This window comes from Dipodomys spectabilis, unplaced genomic scaffold, assembly GCF_019054845.1.
Source record: "Dipodomys spectabilis isolate Male_0828 unplaced genomic scaffold, ASM1905484v1 ptg000112l, whole genome shotgun sequence".
In the NCBI taxonomy this organism is placed as follows: Eukaryota; Metazoa; Chordata; class Mammalia; order Rodentia; family Heteromyidae; genus Dipodomys; species Dipodomys spectabilis.
In genome coordinates, this window is record NW_024870789.1 from 2102930 (window position 1) to 2119554 (window position 16625).

At 44.6% G+C, this 16625-nt stretch overlaps 1 protein-coding gene across 1 annotated transcript in view; it reads left to right on the forward strand.

Moving 5' to 3' along the window:
• Window positions 1–1241: 1241 nt before the first annotated feature.
• LOC122114832 (CGRP receptor component) overlaps window positions 1242–16625 on the forward strand; it is a 34164-nt gene continuing 18780 nt past the window's right edge. Inside the window, exons 1-4 of the mRNA XM_042688084.1 lie at window positions 1242–1338; window positions 12151–12187; window positions 14589–14687; window positions 16520–16614. Coding sequence (XP_042544018.1) covers window positions 1331–1338; window positions 12151–12187; window positions 14589–14687; window positions 16520–16614 — 239 coding nt within the window. The 5' untranslated portion in view covers window positions 1242–1330. The remainder of the gene's footprint in view (window positions 1339–12150; window positions 12188–14588; window positions 14688–16519; window positions 16615–16625) is intronic.

A 16625-nucleotide genomic window follows, 5' to 3' on the forward strand; every position in this document is an offset into this window, starting at 1 on the left:
CAGGCCTAAGGAAGTTGGAATACTTACTAGGCAAATGCTCTTCCACTGAACTAAATTCCCAATCTCTATAGTGTTTTTGACAGGGTCTCAACCTATGGCCTATTCTGCCCTAGAACTCACCATAGTTTTCTCTAATCTTCCTGTGCTTCAGTCACAGGTGTGTGCTGCCATGCTTACTTCAGGAACTTATTGGGGTTTGAACTCAGGGTCTCAAGCTTGTTAGGCAGGCAGGTTCTCTACCACTTGAGCCACATCTCCATCCCTTTTTTTTTGTTACTTTGCAGATGTAAGATATATTAAGTAGGTAGGTGTCATTAGGTAGCCAATGAAGAGAACAACATGCGATATTCAGGCAGGAAAAGTTTATTTACCGAACTGCCCCTAAGTGCATGGTGGAGAGAGATGGTCGAAAGGGGGAACCCACTTCCGAGCCAGGACTTATCTAGGCCCAAGGATGGGAAGAAGTGTGGCAAGGTGGGAGAAAGGTATGGCCACACTGGATCTGGATGTGACCTCAGGGCCTGAGACCCTCTTAGGGTCAGATGGGAGGTGTGATCAGGGGCAGCCTAGCAGGAGGAGGAGGTGACGGCTTTTAGGTATGCCAGTTACCTAGGTAACAGATACTGGGCAGAAACTTAGCGGAGAGGTAGGGAGGTGTCTGCACAGGACCAGGGGCAGACCTTACAGCAGATAGGCCTTCCACTTTTGCCCACTATGTCTCCCTGAGTAAGTAGTAGGTAGGACTATAGGTATACGTACCAAAATCTCTCTCTCCCCCCCGCTTCTCTTTCTTTCGCCGGTCCAGGGTTTGGGCACTGTGTCTGAGCTTTTTCACTCTAGGCTGGTGCTCTAGCAACGGCTCCACTACCCCTTTTTTTGTTTTGCTTGCTATTGGACATAAGTCTCTCTCCCCTGGCTTCGAACCGTGATCCTCAGGTCTCAGTCTCCTGAGTAGTAACGTGGTGTTTGCTTTGTTGTGTTTGTCAACGCATTCGCACAGCAAAATTCACCCAAGGGTACACTTCCTCGACTCTTCCAAAGCCTGCCGGCCGCAGCAGCACGCGATGATGAAGCAGAGCATTACTGATACGTGGCGAAACCCAAACCATTAGAGGAAAACCAGACGCAGACAACAGAAGCCCAGCCCGCGAGGATGAGGCCCTGAAGCCGGGGGCGGAAGTGCCTGGCCCACCGAGCTCCCGGCGTGCCCCGCGCGCGGGGCGCGGAACCGTGACCCGGAAGTGCTGCAGCGGAGCGGCGGAGGCCGCGGTGGTGGCGTGCTGCGCGTGGGGTGAGGGGTGTTGTCTCCTGGCGACCAGACGCGGACGACATGGAAGTGTAAGCTCCCCCGAGCGTTCCCCAGTGCCGCGGGGCCCGCCTGCGGGGCTTAGACCGCGGGCCGAGTCTGAGGGGGCCGGGGAGCCGGCGCGGCCCGGGTGAGGGGCCCAAGGAGCGGTCGTGGGACGGTCAGAGGGCGCGTTGACCAAATGCACACGTGTAACAGATGAAAAGTTCTCGAAATAAGCAGTGTGTTCTGACATCCTTTTTAATGAACAGAATGAGGAAGTGGCGCTGTGGCTCCAGTGGTAGAGCGCTCGCCTGGAGCTGAAGAGCTGAGGGACAGCGCCCAGGCCCAGAGTTCAAGCCCCACGACCGACAAAAAAAAAAAAAAAAAAAAAAAATATATATATGTATATAAACGAACAGAATGATGATCCACTAAATTAATTTTGCAAACCTGTCGGTGGAGTTTTAATCCACAACTTGACAAACACTCATAGTCATCCCTCTAAGGTTCCAAGACCTTACAGATAGCAAAATCCAAATCTCTCAAATAAAATAGCTTAACATTTGTATGTAATAACCAAATCTACCTCCTGTAGATTTCTTGTAATACCTAATGTATCAAGTTGTGTGTACAGCTTCTATGCTGTGCTGCATGGGAATAAGAACAAGAGTCTATGGGAAGGGGAAACAAAGGAGGAGGCAGCAATGCTTGATAAGAAATGGACTCATTATCTTGCCCATGTAATTGTAACCCCTCTGTACAGTATTTTCACAATAAAAAAAATAAAAATTAAAAAAAAAAAAAAGAAGGCTGGGAAGTTGGCTCGGTGGTAGAGCGCTTGCCTTGCATGCCTGAGGCCCTGGGTTCGATTCCTCAGCACCACATAAGCAAAAAGAAAAAAGCCGAAGTGGTGCTGTGGCTCAAGTGGTAGAGCGCTAGCATTGAGCTGAAGAGCTGAGGGACAGCGCCCAGGCCCAGAGTTCAGGCCCCACTACATGCGCAGTACAAATACATATTTTTCCTCATATTTTTGAATAGCACTTAATTGATCCCAAGAATGCTGAACTTTGCAGTTAAGGGTCAACTTATTGTGTTACTCAATCTGAACCATCATTATTAATTTTTATTTATTTAGCTAGTCCTGGGGCTTGAACTCAGGGCCTGGGCACTGTCCTTGAGCTGCTTTTGCTAAAGGCTGGCACTCTTAACACTTGAGCTATCGTGTCACTTCCAGCTTTTTCTGTTTATGTGGTACTGAGAATTCGAACCCAGGGTTTCATGTATGCTAGGCAAGCACTCTACCACTAAGCCACATTCCCAGCCCTCATCATTAATTTTTTTTTTTTTTTGTCGGTCCTGGATCTTGAACTCTGGGCCTGGGTGCTGTCCCTGAACTCTTCAGCTCAAGGCTAGCACTCTACCACTTGAGCCACAGCACCACTTCCTATTTTATGGTGGTTAATTGGAGACAAGAGTCTCAGGGACTTTCCTGCCTGGGCTGGCTTTGAACTTTAATCCTCAGATCTCAGCCTCCTGGGTAGCCTCCTGGGTAGCTAGGATTACAGGCGTGAACCACCAGCGCCCTGCTAGAATATATTTTGATGTAATTATTTCCCACAATCTCTGCTGCTGATTATGCACTCTGTTATCTCTGGTCTAAATTAAGCAATATATTTTTGGATTCTGTTCACTCCTACCCTCATTTTATTCTCCACAGCAACCAGCAATTTTACTATTATTATTATTATTATTATTTTTTTTTTTTCGTGGGGCCTGAACTCTGGGCCTGGGCGCTGTCCCTCAGCTCTTCAGCTCAAGGCTAGTGCTCTACCACTTGAGCCATAACACCACTTCTGGCTTTTTTCTTTTTGCTTATGTGGTGCTGAGGAATCGAACCCAGGGCCTCAGGCATGCAAGGCAAGCGCTCTGCCACTGAGCCACCTTCCCAACCCCACTATTATTATTTTTTAAGACAAGGTTTTTCTGTGTAGTACAGGTTGGGCTTAAACTTAAACCTATGATCCTCCTGCCTCTAGAGTGCTGTAATCCCAAGCACTCACCATCCTGCTGGACTCAGAGTTGTCTGACTTTTTTTTTTTTTTTTTTGCCAGTTCCAGAGCTTGAATTCAGGGCCTGGGCACTGTCTCTGAACTTCTTTTGCTCAAGGCTTTCACTCTACCTCTTGAGCCACAGCGCCACTTCTGGCTTTTTCTGCTTATGTAATGCTAAGGAATTGAACCCAGGGCTTCATGCATGCAAGGCAAGCACTCTACCACTAAGCCACATTCTCAGCCCCAGAATTGTCCTAAATATTGGTTGGACCAGGTTACCCTTTTTGTACAGTGAAGTTCGTTTTTTATGTGTGCCAATACTGGGGCTTGAACTCAGGGCTTGGGGTGCCACTCCTAAGCTCTTTTTTGTTGTTGTTGGTCGTGATGCCTGAACTCTGGGCTTGGGCCCTATCCCTCAGCTCTTCAGCTCAAGGCGAGTGCTCTACCACTTGAGCCACAGTGCCACTTCTGGTTTTCTAGTGGTTTATTGGAGATAAGAGTCTCACAGGCTTTCATGCCCAGTTGGCTTTGAACTGTGATCCTCAGATCTCAGCCTCCTGAGTAGCTAGGATTACAGGTGTGAGCCACCGGTGCCCGGCTCCTAAGCTCTTTTGCTCAGGGCTGGCGCTCTACCACTTGAACCACAGCTCCACTTCTGGCTTTTGTGGTTAATTGTAGGTAGAGTCTTGGCTTTCTCTTGCTTAAGGCCAGTTGGGAAATGGGATTCTCAGATCTCAGCCTCCTGATTTAATAGGATTTCAAGCATGAGCCACCTGCAACTGACCACATTCCTAGCCCCTATTTTTGTTTCTTGTACACTTTGATTTAATGAAATCTTTCCTTTAAATAATTACAAGTTGAATCAAATGCTGGTGCCTTACACCTATAATCCTAGCTACTCAGGAGACTAAGGTCTAAGTTTGGAGCTAGCCTGGACTAATCTCCAGTTAATTATCAGAAAGCTAGAAGTGGAGGCATGGCTCAAGTAATAGAACACTATCCATAAGCCAGAAAGGTGAGCAAAAGTGCAAGACCCGGAGTTCACGCCCCAGTACCAGCCAAAAAAAAAGTACAAATCGTTATAGATATGCTTACTTGTTCAGGGCCATGAGAACAAGGGGCAGTGTCTGTTTACCTAGTGCTTAGCTCACGCACAGAGCATCCAGGAAATATTTATTGAGTATGTGTGAGGCACTGGATTCAAAGCCTACTTTTGCAAAAGAAACCAAAAAAACTTGGTGTGTGCATGTCGGGGGAGAGGGACAGGGTTTTACTGTGTATCCTAGACTGACTTTGAACTCATTATGTAGCCCAAGCTGGCCTGAGAGATATGAGTACTGAGATTGCAGACATGGGAGCTTGACCCAGAAAAACTTTGTGTGTTTTTGGTGCTGAGGTGGGGGGATAGGGTGGGAGTGGGGGGTGGGGAGGAGGTGAGGTGTAACTGAGTTTGAACTCTGGTGTTAGCTAGGCTGGTATTCTACCACTTGAACCATGTTCCCAGCCCTCAGAAAAACTTCTTGAGCATCATTTGGAAATTTTTTTTTTTTTGAAGTAAAAGGACATAAAACAGCAAAATTAAATTATTCTGGACATGTCTTCTGAATGTTATATAGTGCTTCAGGATTATTATTTTATTTAATTATTTTTTTGTTGGTCATGGGGCATGAACTCTGGACCTGTGCACTGTCCCTGAGCTTTTCAGCTCAAGGTGAGCTCTCTACCACTTGAACCACAGTTCCACTTCCATCTTTTTCTCTTTATGTGGTGCTGAGGAATCGAACCCAGGGCCTCATGCATGCAAGGCAAGCACTCTACCATTGAGCCACCTTCCCAGCCCTGGGCTTCAAGATTATTTAATGCCTGGAGAGCTTATGTCTTCTCCTCTCCCAAGAACCTACTGCTTTATTCCTTGAGCTATGCCTCCATCACCCAGGCTGGCCTCAAACTCACTCTCCTACCTCAGCCTCCCTAGTTCTAGGATTACATACATCTACCTCTGTGTCAATACCTACTCACAGTTCTTGAATTTCAACATGTCAGGGAAATTATACACACTGTTTTGTAGAAGTTATTTCAGAATTTCTTCCATGTTTATAGCTAGAAAATACTGATTGAGATTTAGAAAAAGTGAATAGTAACAGCAATTTAGTAACAGGACTGAAGATGATATTTGTTTGCTAGCTCTGAAAGGATGCTACAGGTTAAATTGCTCATTGACTTCAAAGCTTGCAATTTCTTGTAGAACCAAAGTTTAGTCTTTCAGAACATGAATTGATAGCATAGGTTGGAGATAGGGAAATTGAGCAATACTGTTCGTCATTGTATTCGTAAGATAACTGTGAGGCAAGTAATAGTGTTTGTCTGGGTTTTTGTGTCTGTGTGTGCTTTAAGGAACGTGTCATTAGTTCATTTTGTTCTGTTCATTCAGAATTTGGTTTTTCAAAGTGGAAAATAAATTGGCTCAGCAAATTTAGCAGATTTTGTAGGTTAAATTTCAAATTGTTTCAGTCAACTAACTCATTACTTAAGGAAAATCAGTAGCTATTTCCCTGTGACATAGATTCAGTCTTTGAAATTTACTTGGAATATTTGCTTTAAACCCCTGTAGGAAGTGGAAGTGTGGCTTCAGTGATAGAATACTAGTCTTGAGCAAAAAAGACAGGAGAAAGCAAACCCAAGAGTTTGTTCAAGTCCCAGTACTGGCATAAAATAAATTAATGAATGAGGTGAGCTTGTAGTAGCATGATTTTATGATTGAAAGGCAATACATAAACACCTATAGGTAACAGCAATGCTATTTATTCTAAGTCCTGCATGAGAATATCAAGTTTTGTGGAGGTAGGCAGTTTCTTGCAGTCTGATTGCATATGACTATATTACATAATACTTAGTTAGCAATATAGATCAGCAGTTCCTGAGTGCATAATTGACAGGTGTGTCAGGGACTGATTCTAGTAGCTCTAAAATGCATTGGGAGAATGCATATTACCCCTCAATTATAAATCATAGGTACACTTTTTTTTGTTTTTGGTCATTTGTGGGGCCTGAACTCTGGGCCTAGGCACTGTCCCTCAGCTCTTCAGCTCAAGGCTAGCGCTCTTCCACTTTGAGTCACAGAGCCACTTCTAGGTTTTTCTGTTTATGTGATGCTGAGCAATTGAACCCATGGCCTCATGCATGCAAGGCCAGCACTCTACCACTGAGCCACCTTCCCAGCCCAGGTACACTTTTTTTTTTTTGGCCAGTCTTGGGTCTTGAACTCAGGGCCTGGACACTGTCCCTGAACTTCTTTTGCTCAAGGCTAGTACTCTACAACTTGAGCCACAGTGCCACTCTGGCATTGTTTCAGTGGTACTGAGGAATTGTACCCAGGGCTTCATGAATACTAGTCTGATACTCTACCAGTAAGTCACATTCTCAGCCCTCTTTTAGCTTTTTTTTTTTTTTTGTCGGTCATGGGGCTTGAACTCTGGGTCTGTGAGTTGTCCCTCAGCTCTTCAGCTCAAGGATAGCACTCTATCACTTGAGCCACAGTGCCACTTCTGGCTTTTTTCTGTTTATGTGGTGCTGAGGAATCGAACTCAGGGGCTCATGGATGGGAAGCAGGCACTCTACCACTGAGCCACCTTCCCAGCAGCCCTCTTTTAGTTTTATATTTCCATTTTCCTTAACTTTTTAGCTTGAAACATTTCATACTTACGGAATACTTACAAAAATAGCAATGTAAGCACCTGTATATTCTTTACACAGAGTTATCTACCATTTGTTAACTTTGTGTGTGCATACACGTGCATGCTAATATTAGGGCTTGAATTCAAGAGTGTGGGCACTGTCCCTCAGCTTTTTTACTCAAGTCTAGTGCTCTGCCACTGGAGCTCTACCACTCTGACTTTTTGGTGGCTAATTGGAGATGAGTCTTAAGGACAGGGTTGGCTTTGAACTCTGATCCTCAGATCCGTTATTATACTGGCTCCCAAATAGATACATAAGGCCGAGTGCCAGTGGCTCATGCCTGTAACCTTAGCTACTCAGGAGGCTGAGTCCATGAGACTCTTATTTCTAGTTAGCCACTAGAAAACTATAAGTGGTGCTGTGGTTCAGGTGGTAGAGTGCTTGCCTTGAGCTGAAGAGCTGAGGGACAACGCACAGGCCCAGAGTTCAAGCCCCATGACCTACAAAAAAAGAAGTATATGAGGAGCAAGGATGTAGCCTGGTTTTATTTTTTTTTGATTTTTTTGTCGGCTGTGGGGCTTGAACTCTGGGCTTGGGCGTTGTCCCTGTGCTCTTTAGCTCAAGGGGAGCGCTCTACCACTTGAGCTACAGTGCCACTTCTGGTTTTCGAGTGGTTTATTGGAGATAAGAGTCTTACGGACTTTCCTGCCCAGGCTGGCTTTGAACCACGATTCTCAGATCTCAGCCTCTTGAGTAGCTAGGATTGTAGGCGTGAGCCACTGGCGCCCAGCTGTAGCTTTTTTGTTTTTTGAGTCCGATCGTGGGGCCTGAACTCTGGGCCTGGGCGCTGTCCCTCAGCTCTTCAGCTCAAGGCTAGCGCTCTACCACTTGAGCCACAGTGCCACTTCTGGCTTTTTTTATTTTTGTTTATGTGGTGCTGAGGAATCGAACTCAGGGCCTCATGCATGCAAGGCATGCTCTACCACTGAGCCACCTTCTCAGCCCCTGTAGCCTGGTTTTAGAACCCTTGCTTATACTTGCTTGATCCACAGTGTAAATAAGCAAATAGAATGTGTGAAGCCCGGCCCTGGTAGCTCATGCCTGTAATCCTAGCTGCTCAGGAGGCTGAGATCTGAGGATCACAGTTAAAGCCAGCCCGGCAGGAAACTGTGAGACTCTTATCTCCAATTAACCAACAGAAAACAGGAAGTGGCACTGTGGCTCAAGCGCCAAAAAAAAAGAATGTGTGAAAGAGAACTTCCCACCTCTTGTGTTCTATAGGAAAGGATGTATACAGGTTCTTTGGATTCTTGCATTATCAATACTAACTTCAGTAGTAGGTCAGTAATTTGAAGGGACAAGGACTGATTTCTCAGGGCATGAAATGTTCAGGGTGGGTATGATTTGGAAATGAAGTTGTATGGATGACATTTATCTGCTGGCCCTGAGGAGAATTAGCATTTGTCTTTTCTCCTGGATCATGCTTTTGTGTCTTGATATCATAGGCACAGAGCTGCTTTGAATGTACAGAGAATTGTAACTCAATTTCAAGCAACAAAAGGAGGAAGCCTTGTAAGCTAATTTCCTGATTCAGAGGACAAGTGATGTGATTTGTCATTTTTAATATTAACTGAAGTATACCAGATAACACTAATTTTGCATTGTCTTCCTGTGTTATATGTTTGTGTGTGTGTGTGTGTGTGTGTGTGTGTGTGTGTGTATGTCGATTGTGGGGCCTGAACTCTTGTCCTGGGCACTGCTCCTCAGCTCTTCAGCTCAAGGCTAGCACTCTACCACTTGAGCCACAGCACCACTTCTGCTTTTTCTGCTTATGTGATGCTGAGGAATTTGAACTCAGGGCCTCATGCATGCAAGGCAAGTACTCTACCACTGAGCCACCTTCCCAGTCCGTGTGTTAGTTTTCTTTGTTTTTGTTTTTTAAAACTACTTTGTGACCAAAGTACAGTGTGCTCAGTTAGGCAAAGCAGTACTTATGAAATTGTAGCTGTTTGTTGAGTTACTCTTAGTGTTTGGTCCAGCCTTATACGCTGGCTTGATCATGGTGCTGATATTACCTAAGGTCTAGATTGAGTCCCTAGGTTAACCTAGTTCTACTGTATTTGTTGATTGGGGAAATTGCCCATAGTTTGGTCCATGGTTTTCAAATTTTATGTTAATAGTTTTCTTTATCAAACTCCACCTCTAGTGTAATAACATGTGGTAGTTCCTGTTATATGTTATGTCAGCTCCACGTGAATTTTTAGGATTTTGATTACTGATTTTCATTTAGTCTCTTTTTTCACAATTTGATGTTTATATTCCTTTTCTCTTGGGCTTCTTGCTATGTTGATCTGGAGCAAGTTACTTAGTCTCTGAGCTTTAGTTTCATTATTTATAAAGCAGGATTCATATCACTGATAACTTCTGCATCACATATTTTATTCAGTAAGAATTAGGTGAACCAGGCACCAGTGGCTCACGCCTGTGATCCTAGCTGCTCGGGAGGCTGAGATCTGAGAATCGCGTTTCAAAGCCAGCGGAGCAGGAAAGTCTCTGAGACTCTTACCTCCAATAAACCACTAGAAAAAAGAACCTGGAAGTGGCGCTAGAGCGCTCGCCTTGAGCTGAAGAGTGCAGGGACAGCGCCCAGGCCCAGAGTTCAAAAAAAAAAAAAAAAAAAAGCAGTGAGAATCTCTTAAAATAATAGCCTCCATTTATGAATTTTATTTTTTCCTATTCATTTATTATTATTCATTTATTCAGGGTATGGGTGCTATCCTTGAACTGTTTTGCTTAAGAGCGCTATCACTTGAGCCATAGCTCTACTTTTGGCTTTTTTGGTAGTTAATTGGAGATGAGGCTCACAGAGTTTCCTGCCTGGGTTAGTTTTGAACTACAATCCTCAGATCTCAGCCTCCTGAGATTTACAGCTAGATTTATAGGCATGAGCCACTAGCACCCAGCTTGTTTTGTTTTATTTTTGTGCCAGTACTGGGACCCGAACTCATTCATTTTTTTCACTCCTGGCTAGCAGTCTACCACTTTAGCCACAGCTCAATTTCCAGCTTTTTCTGCTTATGTGGTGCTGAGGAATTGAACTCAAGGCCTCATGCATGCAAGGCAAGCACTCTACACCACTGAGCCACCTTCCCAGCCCTCTATTTTTTAATAAGGTTGTTCATATTCTTTTTTTTCTTTCTTTCTTTCTTTGGTCAGTTGTGGGGCCTGAACTCTGGGCTTGGGTGTTGTCCCTCAGCTCTTCAGCTCAAGGCTAGCATTCTACCACTTGAGCCACAGTGCCACTTGTAGCTTTTTTTGCTTATGTGGTGCTATGGAATTGAACCCATGGCCTCAAGCATGCAAGGCAAGTGCTCCACCCCTAATCCACCTTCCCAGTGCCCCGCCCACCCATGAGATTCTTATCTTTAACCACCAGAAAACCAGAAGTGGCCTAGGCTCAAACTGGTAGAGTGTAAGCCTTGAGTGCAGAAGCTTAGAGACAGTACCCAGACCCTGAGTTCAAGCCCCATGACTGACAAAAAAGCAAAAGAAGATGAACACCTTTGAGGTTTTGTAGCTTTTTATTAATTTTTATTTATTTTTTTGGTCATTTGTGAGGCTTGAACTCTGGGCCTGGGTGCTGTCCCTAAGTTCTTTAGCTCAAGGTGAACACTCTACCACTTGAGCCACACTGCCACTACCAGTTTTCTGAGTGGTTTATTGGGGATAGAATCTCACAGGCTGGGAGTTGGGAAGGTGGCTCAGTGGTAGAGTGCTTGCCTTGCATGCATGAGGCCCTGGGTTCGATTCCTGAGCACCACCACATAAGCAAAAAGAAGAAAGCTGGAAGTGGCGCTGTGGCTCAAGTGGTAGAGTGCTAGCCTTGAGCTGAAGAGCTGAGGGACAGCGCCCAGGCCCAGAGTTCAGGCCCCACGACCGGACCCAAAAAAAAAAGAATCTCACAGGCTGTGCTGGGAAGGTGGCTCAGCGGTAGAGTGCTTGCCTTGCATGCATGAGGCCCTGGGTTCTATTCCTCAGCACCACATAAGCAGAAAAAAAAAAGCCAGAAGTAGCCTTGTGGCTCAAGTGGTCGAGTGCTAGCCTTGAGGTGAAGAGCTGAGGGACAGCACACAGGCCCAGAGTTCAGGCCCATGACCGGACCCTCCCCCCCCCCCCCCCCAAAAAAAAAAAAAAAAAAAAAAGAGTCTCACTGGCTTTCCCGCCCAGACTGTCTTTGAACCACGATCCTCAGATTTCAGGTTCCTGAGTAGCTAGGATTACAGGCTTGAACCCATGGTGCCCAGCTTTTGTTGCTTTTTAACAGGGTTCTTTGTGTATGGGAGGAGGGAGGGGTCCTGGGGTTAACAGAATCCTTGATCATTGAATTTCCCAGTGGTAATGTTACTATAACATAGACCATTTCTGCTGATTATGCAGGAGGACTTGGCTGCCCAAGATGTTGGTGGCTGATTGGAGATAGGTGGTAATATTGAGGAGAAACATAGGCTCAAGATGGAGAAATACGCAAACTTCTTTTTGAGTCCCTTTCTCCTCTTTGGCTTTTGTCCTTCCCCCTCCGCCCGAAACCAACTCCTGCCAGGTGTCTGATATCTCTTATTTTTGCCTACATAAATTGGAATGAATGTCACCTACCTGGTGATAGATGTGTGTTATGCTCATAAAAAATAAAGTTTGAGCCAGGCGCTGGTGGCTCATGCCTGTAATCCTAGCTACTCAGGAGGCTGAGATCTGAGGATCGCGGTTCAAAGCCAGCCCGGGCAGGAGAGACCGTGAGACTCCTATCTCCAATAAACCACCAGAAAACCGGAAGTGGTGCTGTAGCTCAAGTGGTAGAGCGCTGGCCTTGAGCTGAAGAACTGAGGGACAGCACCCAGGCCCAGAGTTCAAGCCCCACGACCGACAAAAATAAATAAATAAATAAATAAAGTTTGCCCTGAAGTTGTCCACAGCTAGCTAACTCCGTGAAGACCTTAGGCCATTTCTCAGTATTAGGTTGTATTCCCACACTCCTGAACTAGACTACTTGATCTTGGTAAAGGAATTATTTTATAGACATTTAATACTCAAAAAAAGGGTGTGAGCCAAGACTGATATTCACTTGCTTTTCTTTTGCAGGAAAGATGCAAATTCTGCGCTGCTCTGTAACTATGAGGTAAATAGCTTTGAAGTGTACTGTTGTATTTTCCTCTCAGTTTGTCTTTTGTGATGATTATAGAATTATTTTGGTTAGAAATTACTAAACTCAATTTGGACAAATTTTGTTATCTGAAGGAACTTGGAATAATATTCCAAGTAAATTATGATACTTTAGGAAGCTGGAAGACTTTCATTTTCAGAAGGTATCCTTCCCTAAGTCCCAAAGGCTCTAGATCATCATTTGCGATGCCTTCATGTAATGGAGTATCATGTAATGGAGTAATTAGAGCCATTTTATTTATTTATTTATTTATTTTTGGGTCCGGTCGTGGGGTCTGAACTCTGGGCCTGGGCGCTGTCCCTCAGCTCTTCAGCTCAAGGCTAGCGCTCTACCACTTGAGCCACAGTGCCACTTCTGGCTTTTTTCTTTTTGCTTATGTGTTGCTGAGGAAGCTAACCCAGGGCCTCATGCATGCAAGGCAAGTGCTCTACCACTGAGCTACCTTCCCAGCCCCTCTGCCAGATTCTTGACTCCAGTTAACCAGCAAAAAACTGCTAGACAGCAGGTTCAAGTGGTAGAGCCCCAGTCATGAGCAAGAAGAAAGAACGCCAAGCCAGACCTTGGATCCTGAGTTTAAGCCTCAGTATTGGCATCAAAGGAAAAAGAAACAAATATAGTTGACTTAACACTGTTATAGTAAGAATAACACGTTTATAATTTTTGCTGACTTAAAGGCTTGAATTTTTGCTGGTGAAAAGAAGGAAAGAAGTAGGTTGGTGAGAGGAAAATACAAGTCTTTTTACCTATCTTATTTTGCCTGGGTCCACTTTGGTTTTACTAAACCATTTTGCAACCTCTCATATATTCACTGTCAGTATTCCCCATGTCTTAAGTATAAACTCAGAAAGAGAGGCAGTCTGGATCTCTATTGTGTGAATTGTGTGTATAGAGTAACAGATGGCCAGGTTCTTTTTTTTTTTTTTTTAATTTTTTTTTGGTCAGTCATGGGGCTTGAACTCTGGGCCTGGGTGCCATCCCTCAGCTCTTCAGCTCAAGGTTAGTGTTCTACCACTTGAACCACAGTGCCACTTCCGGCCTTTTCTGCTTATGTGGTGCTGAGGAATCGAACCCAGGGCCTCATGCATGCAAGGCAAGCGCTCTACCACTGAGCTACCGTCCCAGCCCTTAAGTTATTTTTATTTTTAATTTTTTTTGGGGGGGGTTGGTCGTGGGGCTTGAGCTCTGGGCTTGGGTGCTATCCCTGTGCTCTTCAGTTCAAGGCGAGCCCTCTATGGCTTGAGCCACAGCGCCACTTCTGGTTTTCTAGTGGTTTTTTTTTTTTTTTTTTATTGGAGATAAGAGTCTCACGGACTTTCCTTCCCCGGGCTGGCTTTGAACCACGATCCTCAGATCTCAGCCTCCTGATTAGCCAGGATTACAGGCGTGAGCTGGTGTCCAGCTAATTTTAAATTTTTATTTTTTGTCAGTCCTGGGACTTGAACTCAGGGTTTGGGCACTGTCCCTGGGCATTTTTTTGCTTTAGGCTAGTGCTCTACCGTTTTGAGCCATAGCACTAGTTCTGGTTTTCTGGTGATTAATTGGAGATAAGACTCTCACAGGGGCTGGGAAGGTGGCTCAGTGGTAGAGTGTTTGCCTTGCATTCATGAGGCCCTAGGTTTGATTCCTCAGCACCACATAAGCAGAAAAAGCCCCAGTGGCACTGTGGCTCAAGTGGTAGAGTGCTAGCCTTGAGCTGAAGAGCTCAGGGACAGCATCCAGGCCTAGAGTTCAGGCCTCATGACCAAAAAAAAAAAAAAGACTCTCACAGACTTTCCTGCTAAGCCTGGCTTCCAACTGCTATCCTCAGATCTCAGCCTCTGAGTGGTAGCTAGGATTATAGGCATTAGCCACTAGCACCTGGCTAGAACTCCTTTATGTTTGAGGAAAATTAACTTTCATATACTAATGTGCCTTTCAGATCAGAGGAGATTAGTAATTTTGTATTGATATGAAACATCTATTTATTTTTGCTAGTCTTAGGGCTTGAACTCAGGACCTGGGAACTGTCCCTGAGCTTCTTTTGTTCAAGGTTAGCACTCTACTACTTGAGTCATAGCACTACTTCTGGCTTTTTGTATTTATGTCGTAGTGAGGAATTGAACCCCAGCGCTTTCATGCATGCTAGGCAAGCAGTCTATCACTAAGCCACATTCCCAGCCTACATTTTAAGTATTTTAAGGAAACTTGTGAATTTTGGATATTTGACTTATTTAAAAGCTCTTATTTGCTCTAAACCAAAAGTTGGGAGGTGGGTGTGTTAGAAGAAAGAGGTATTTTCTGATTTTTCTTCGAAATCATAGATCTTGGAATACATTTCTCAAACTTACTCACAGAAGTCTTGTATATCTCTTCTCAGGTGTTCCAGTTACTAACGGATCTGAAAGAGCAGCGTAAAGAGAGTGGAAAGAATAAGCACAGTTCTGGGCAACAGAACTTGAATACCATCACCTATGAAGTAAGCCTGGGCTGCTGGAGGCCTGCCCTATCCTAAGGGACATTGGTTTGTTCTGCTGATAACTAGCTACCTCTCACCTGATTGAAGTAGTTTTACCTAGATCCAGGTTTTATTCTGTTTATAAAAATGAAAGGTGGGGCTATTGGTATAGCTCAAGTGGTAGAGTACCAGCTGAGTAAGCATGAGGTCCAGGGTTCAAACCCTAGTACCAAAAAAATAAACAAAATTTTTTTTAAAAAAAGAAAGAAAGGTGTTTGACCGGCCACCAGGATCAGTAAGCTTCAAAGCTAGGAGTAGCTTGTAAAACTTCCCTCACTGTGAACACGTCAGGTTTGGGAATTCCTACTTAGAACCATGATCAGCTTTTGTAATTCCCAAGAAGGATCACAGAACTCACCAAACCTGTTATGTTGACAGCTATAGTTTATTACAGGGAAATGGCCAAGAGAAGTAGAAATAGTCCAGGGAACATTGCAGGATCATCCTCCTCCCTCCCAGTCAGGATATAAGTGTGTGTCCATCCACAGAGTTGTCAATCAGGGAAGCTCAGCTGGGCTCTGTGTTTAGACTTCCTGCTCTAAAACTACAGATAAGACCAGCCTCGAATGTATGTCAGATAGTAAACCTGTCTAGTGTAATGGGGGCCCAAGCAACTATATGCCTGATTAGAGAAAGCATTCCAAGGGCCCAGAGATCATCCCTAGAAGCCTAGGGCAAAGCCAGGTTCTTTTTTTTTTTTTGTCGGTCATGGGGCCTGAACTCTGGGCCTGAGCTCTGTTTCTCAGCTCTTCAGTTCAAGGCTAGCACTCTACCTCTTGAGCCACAGAACCACTTCGGGCCTTTTCTGCTTATGTGGTGCTGAGGAATCAAACCCAGGCAAGCACTGTACCACTGAGTTACCTTACCAGCCCAGTTGTTTTTTTTTTTTGTTTTTTTTTTGGTGCCAGTCTTGGGCCTTGAATTCAGGGCCTAGGTACTTCCCTGAGCTTTTTTGCTGTACCACTTTGAGCCACAATTCCACTTTCAGTTTTGTAGTGGTTAATTGGAGATAAGAGTCTCATAGATTTTCCTGCCTGGGCTCTCTTTGAACCACGGTCCTCAGATCTTAGCCTTCCAAGTACCTAGGATTACAGGTGTGAGCCATTGGTGCCAAGCAAAGGAAACTTAATTTAATTCCTTTTTGCTAGGGCTTGAACTCAGGGCCTGGAGCTCTCATTTGGCTTTTTGTTTGTTTGCTTTTTATTTTTTGTTCACAGTGCTCTACCACTAAAGTTACGCTTCTGCTTCTGACTTGCTGAGTCTTCCTTTGTACTGTGATCTTTAGATCTCAGCTTCCTGAGTAGGATTATAGGGATGAACTATTTGTATCTGGCTTCTCCCCACTTTCCTCTTTAGTGCTGGTACCAGAGCTTGAATTTATGACCTAAAGCTCTGATTCAGCTTTTTTGCTCATAGCTGACATTAACTCTTTTTGTTTTTGGGCCTAGTTGTGGGGCCAGAACTCTGGGCCTGGGCGCTGTCCTCAGCTCTTCAGCTCAAGCCTAGCACTCTACCACTTGAGCCACAGCTGGCATTAACTCTTAAATTAATCTCTTCAGGTTGGGTTTTTGTTGGTTAGTAGGAAAGGAATGAGTCTTGTGGAATTTTCTGGCAATGCTGGCTTTAAACACAACAGTCCTCCAGGTCTCAGCCTCCTAAGTAGCTAGGAATATAGGCATGTGCCAGTGGCTTGGAAGATACTTGAAATTTCCTAAAACTAAAGTGTAACCACTGTTTTCCATTTTTATTTAGATTTCTTCATCTTATGCTTCTTTTTTTCATTTTTTTTGTAGACATTAAAATACATATCAAAAACACCATGCAGACACCAGAGTCCTGAGATTGTCAGAGAATTTCTCACAGCCATGAAAAGCCACAAATTGACCAAGTAAGTAAATA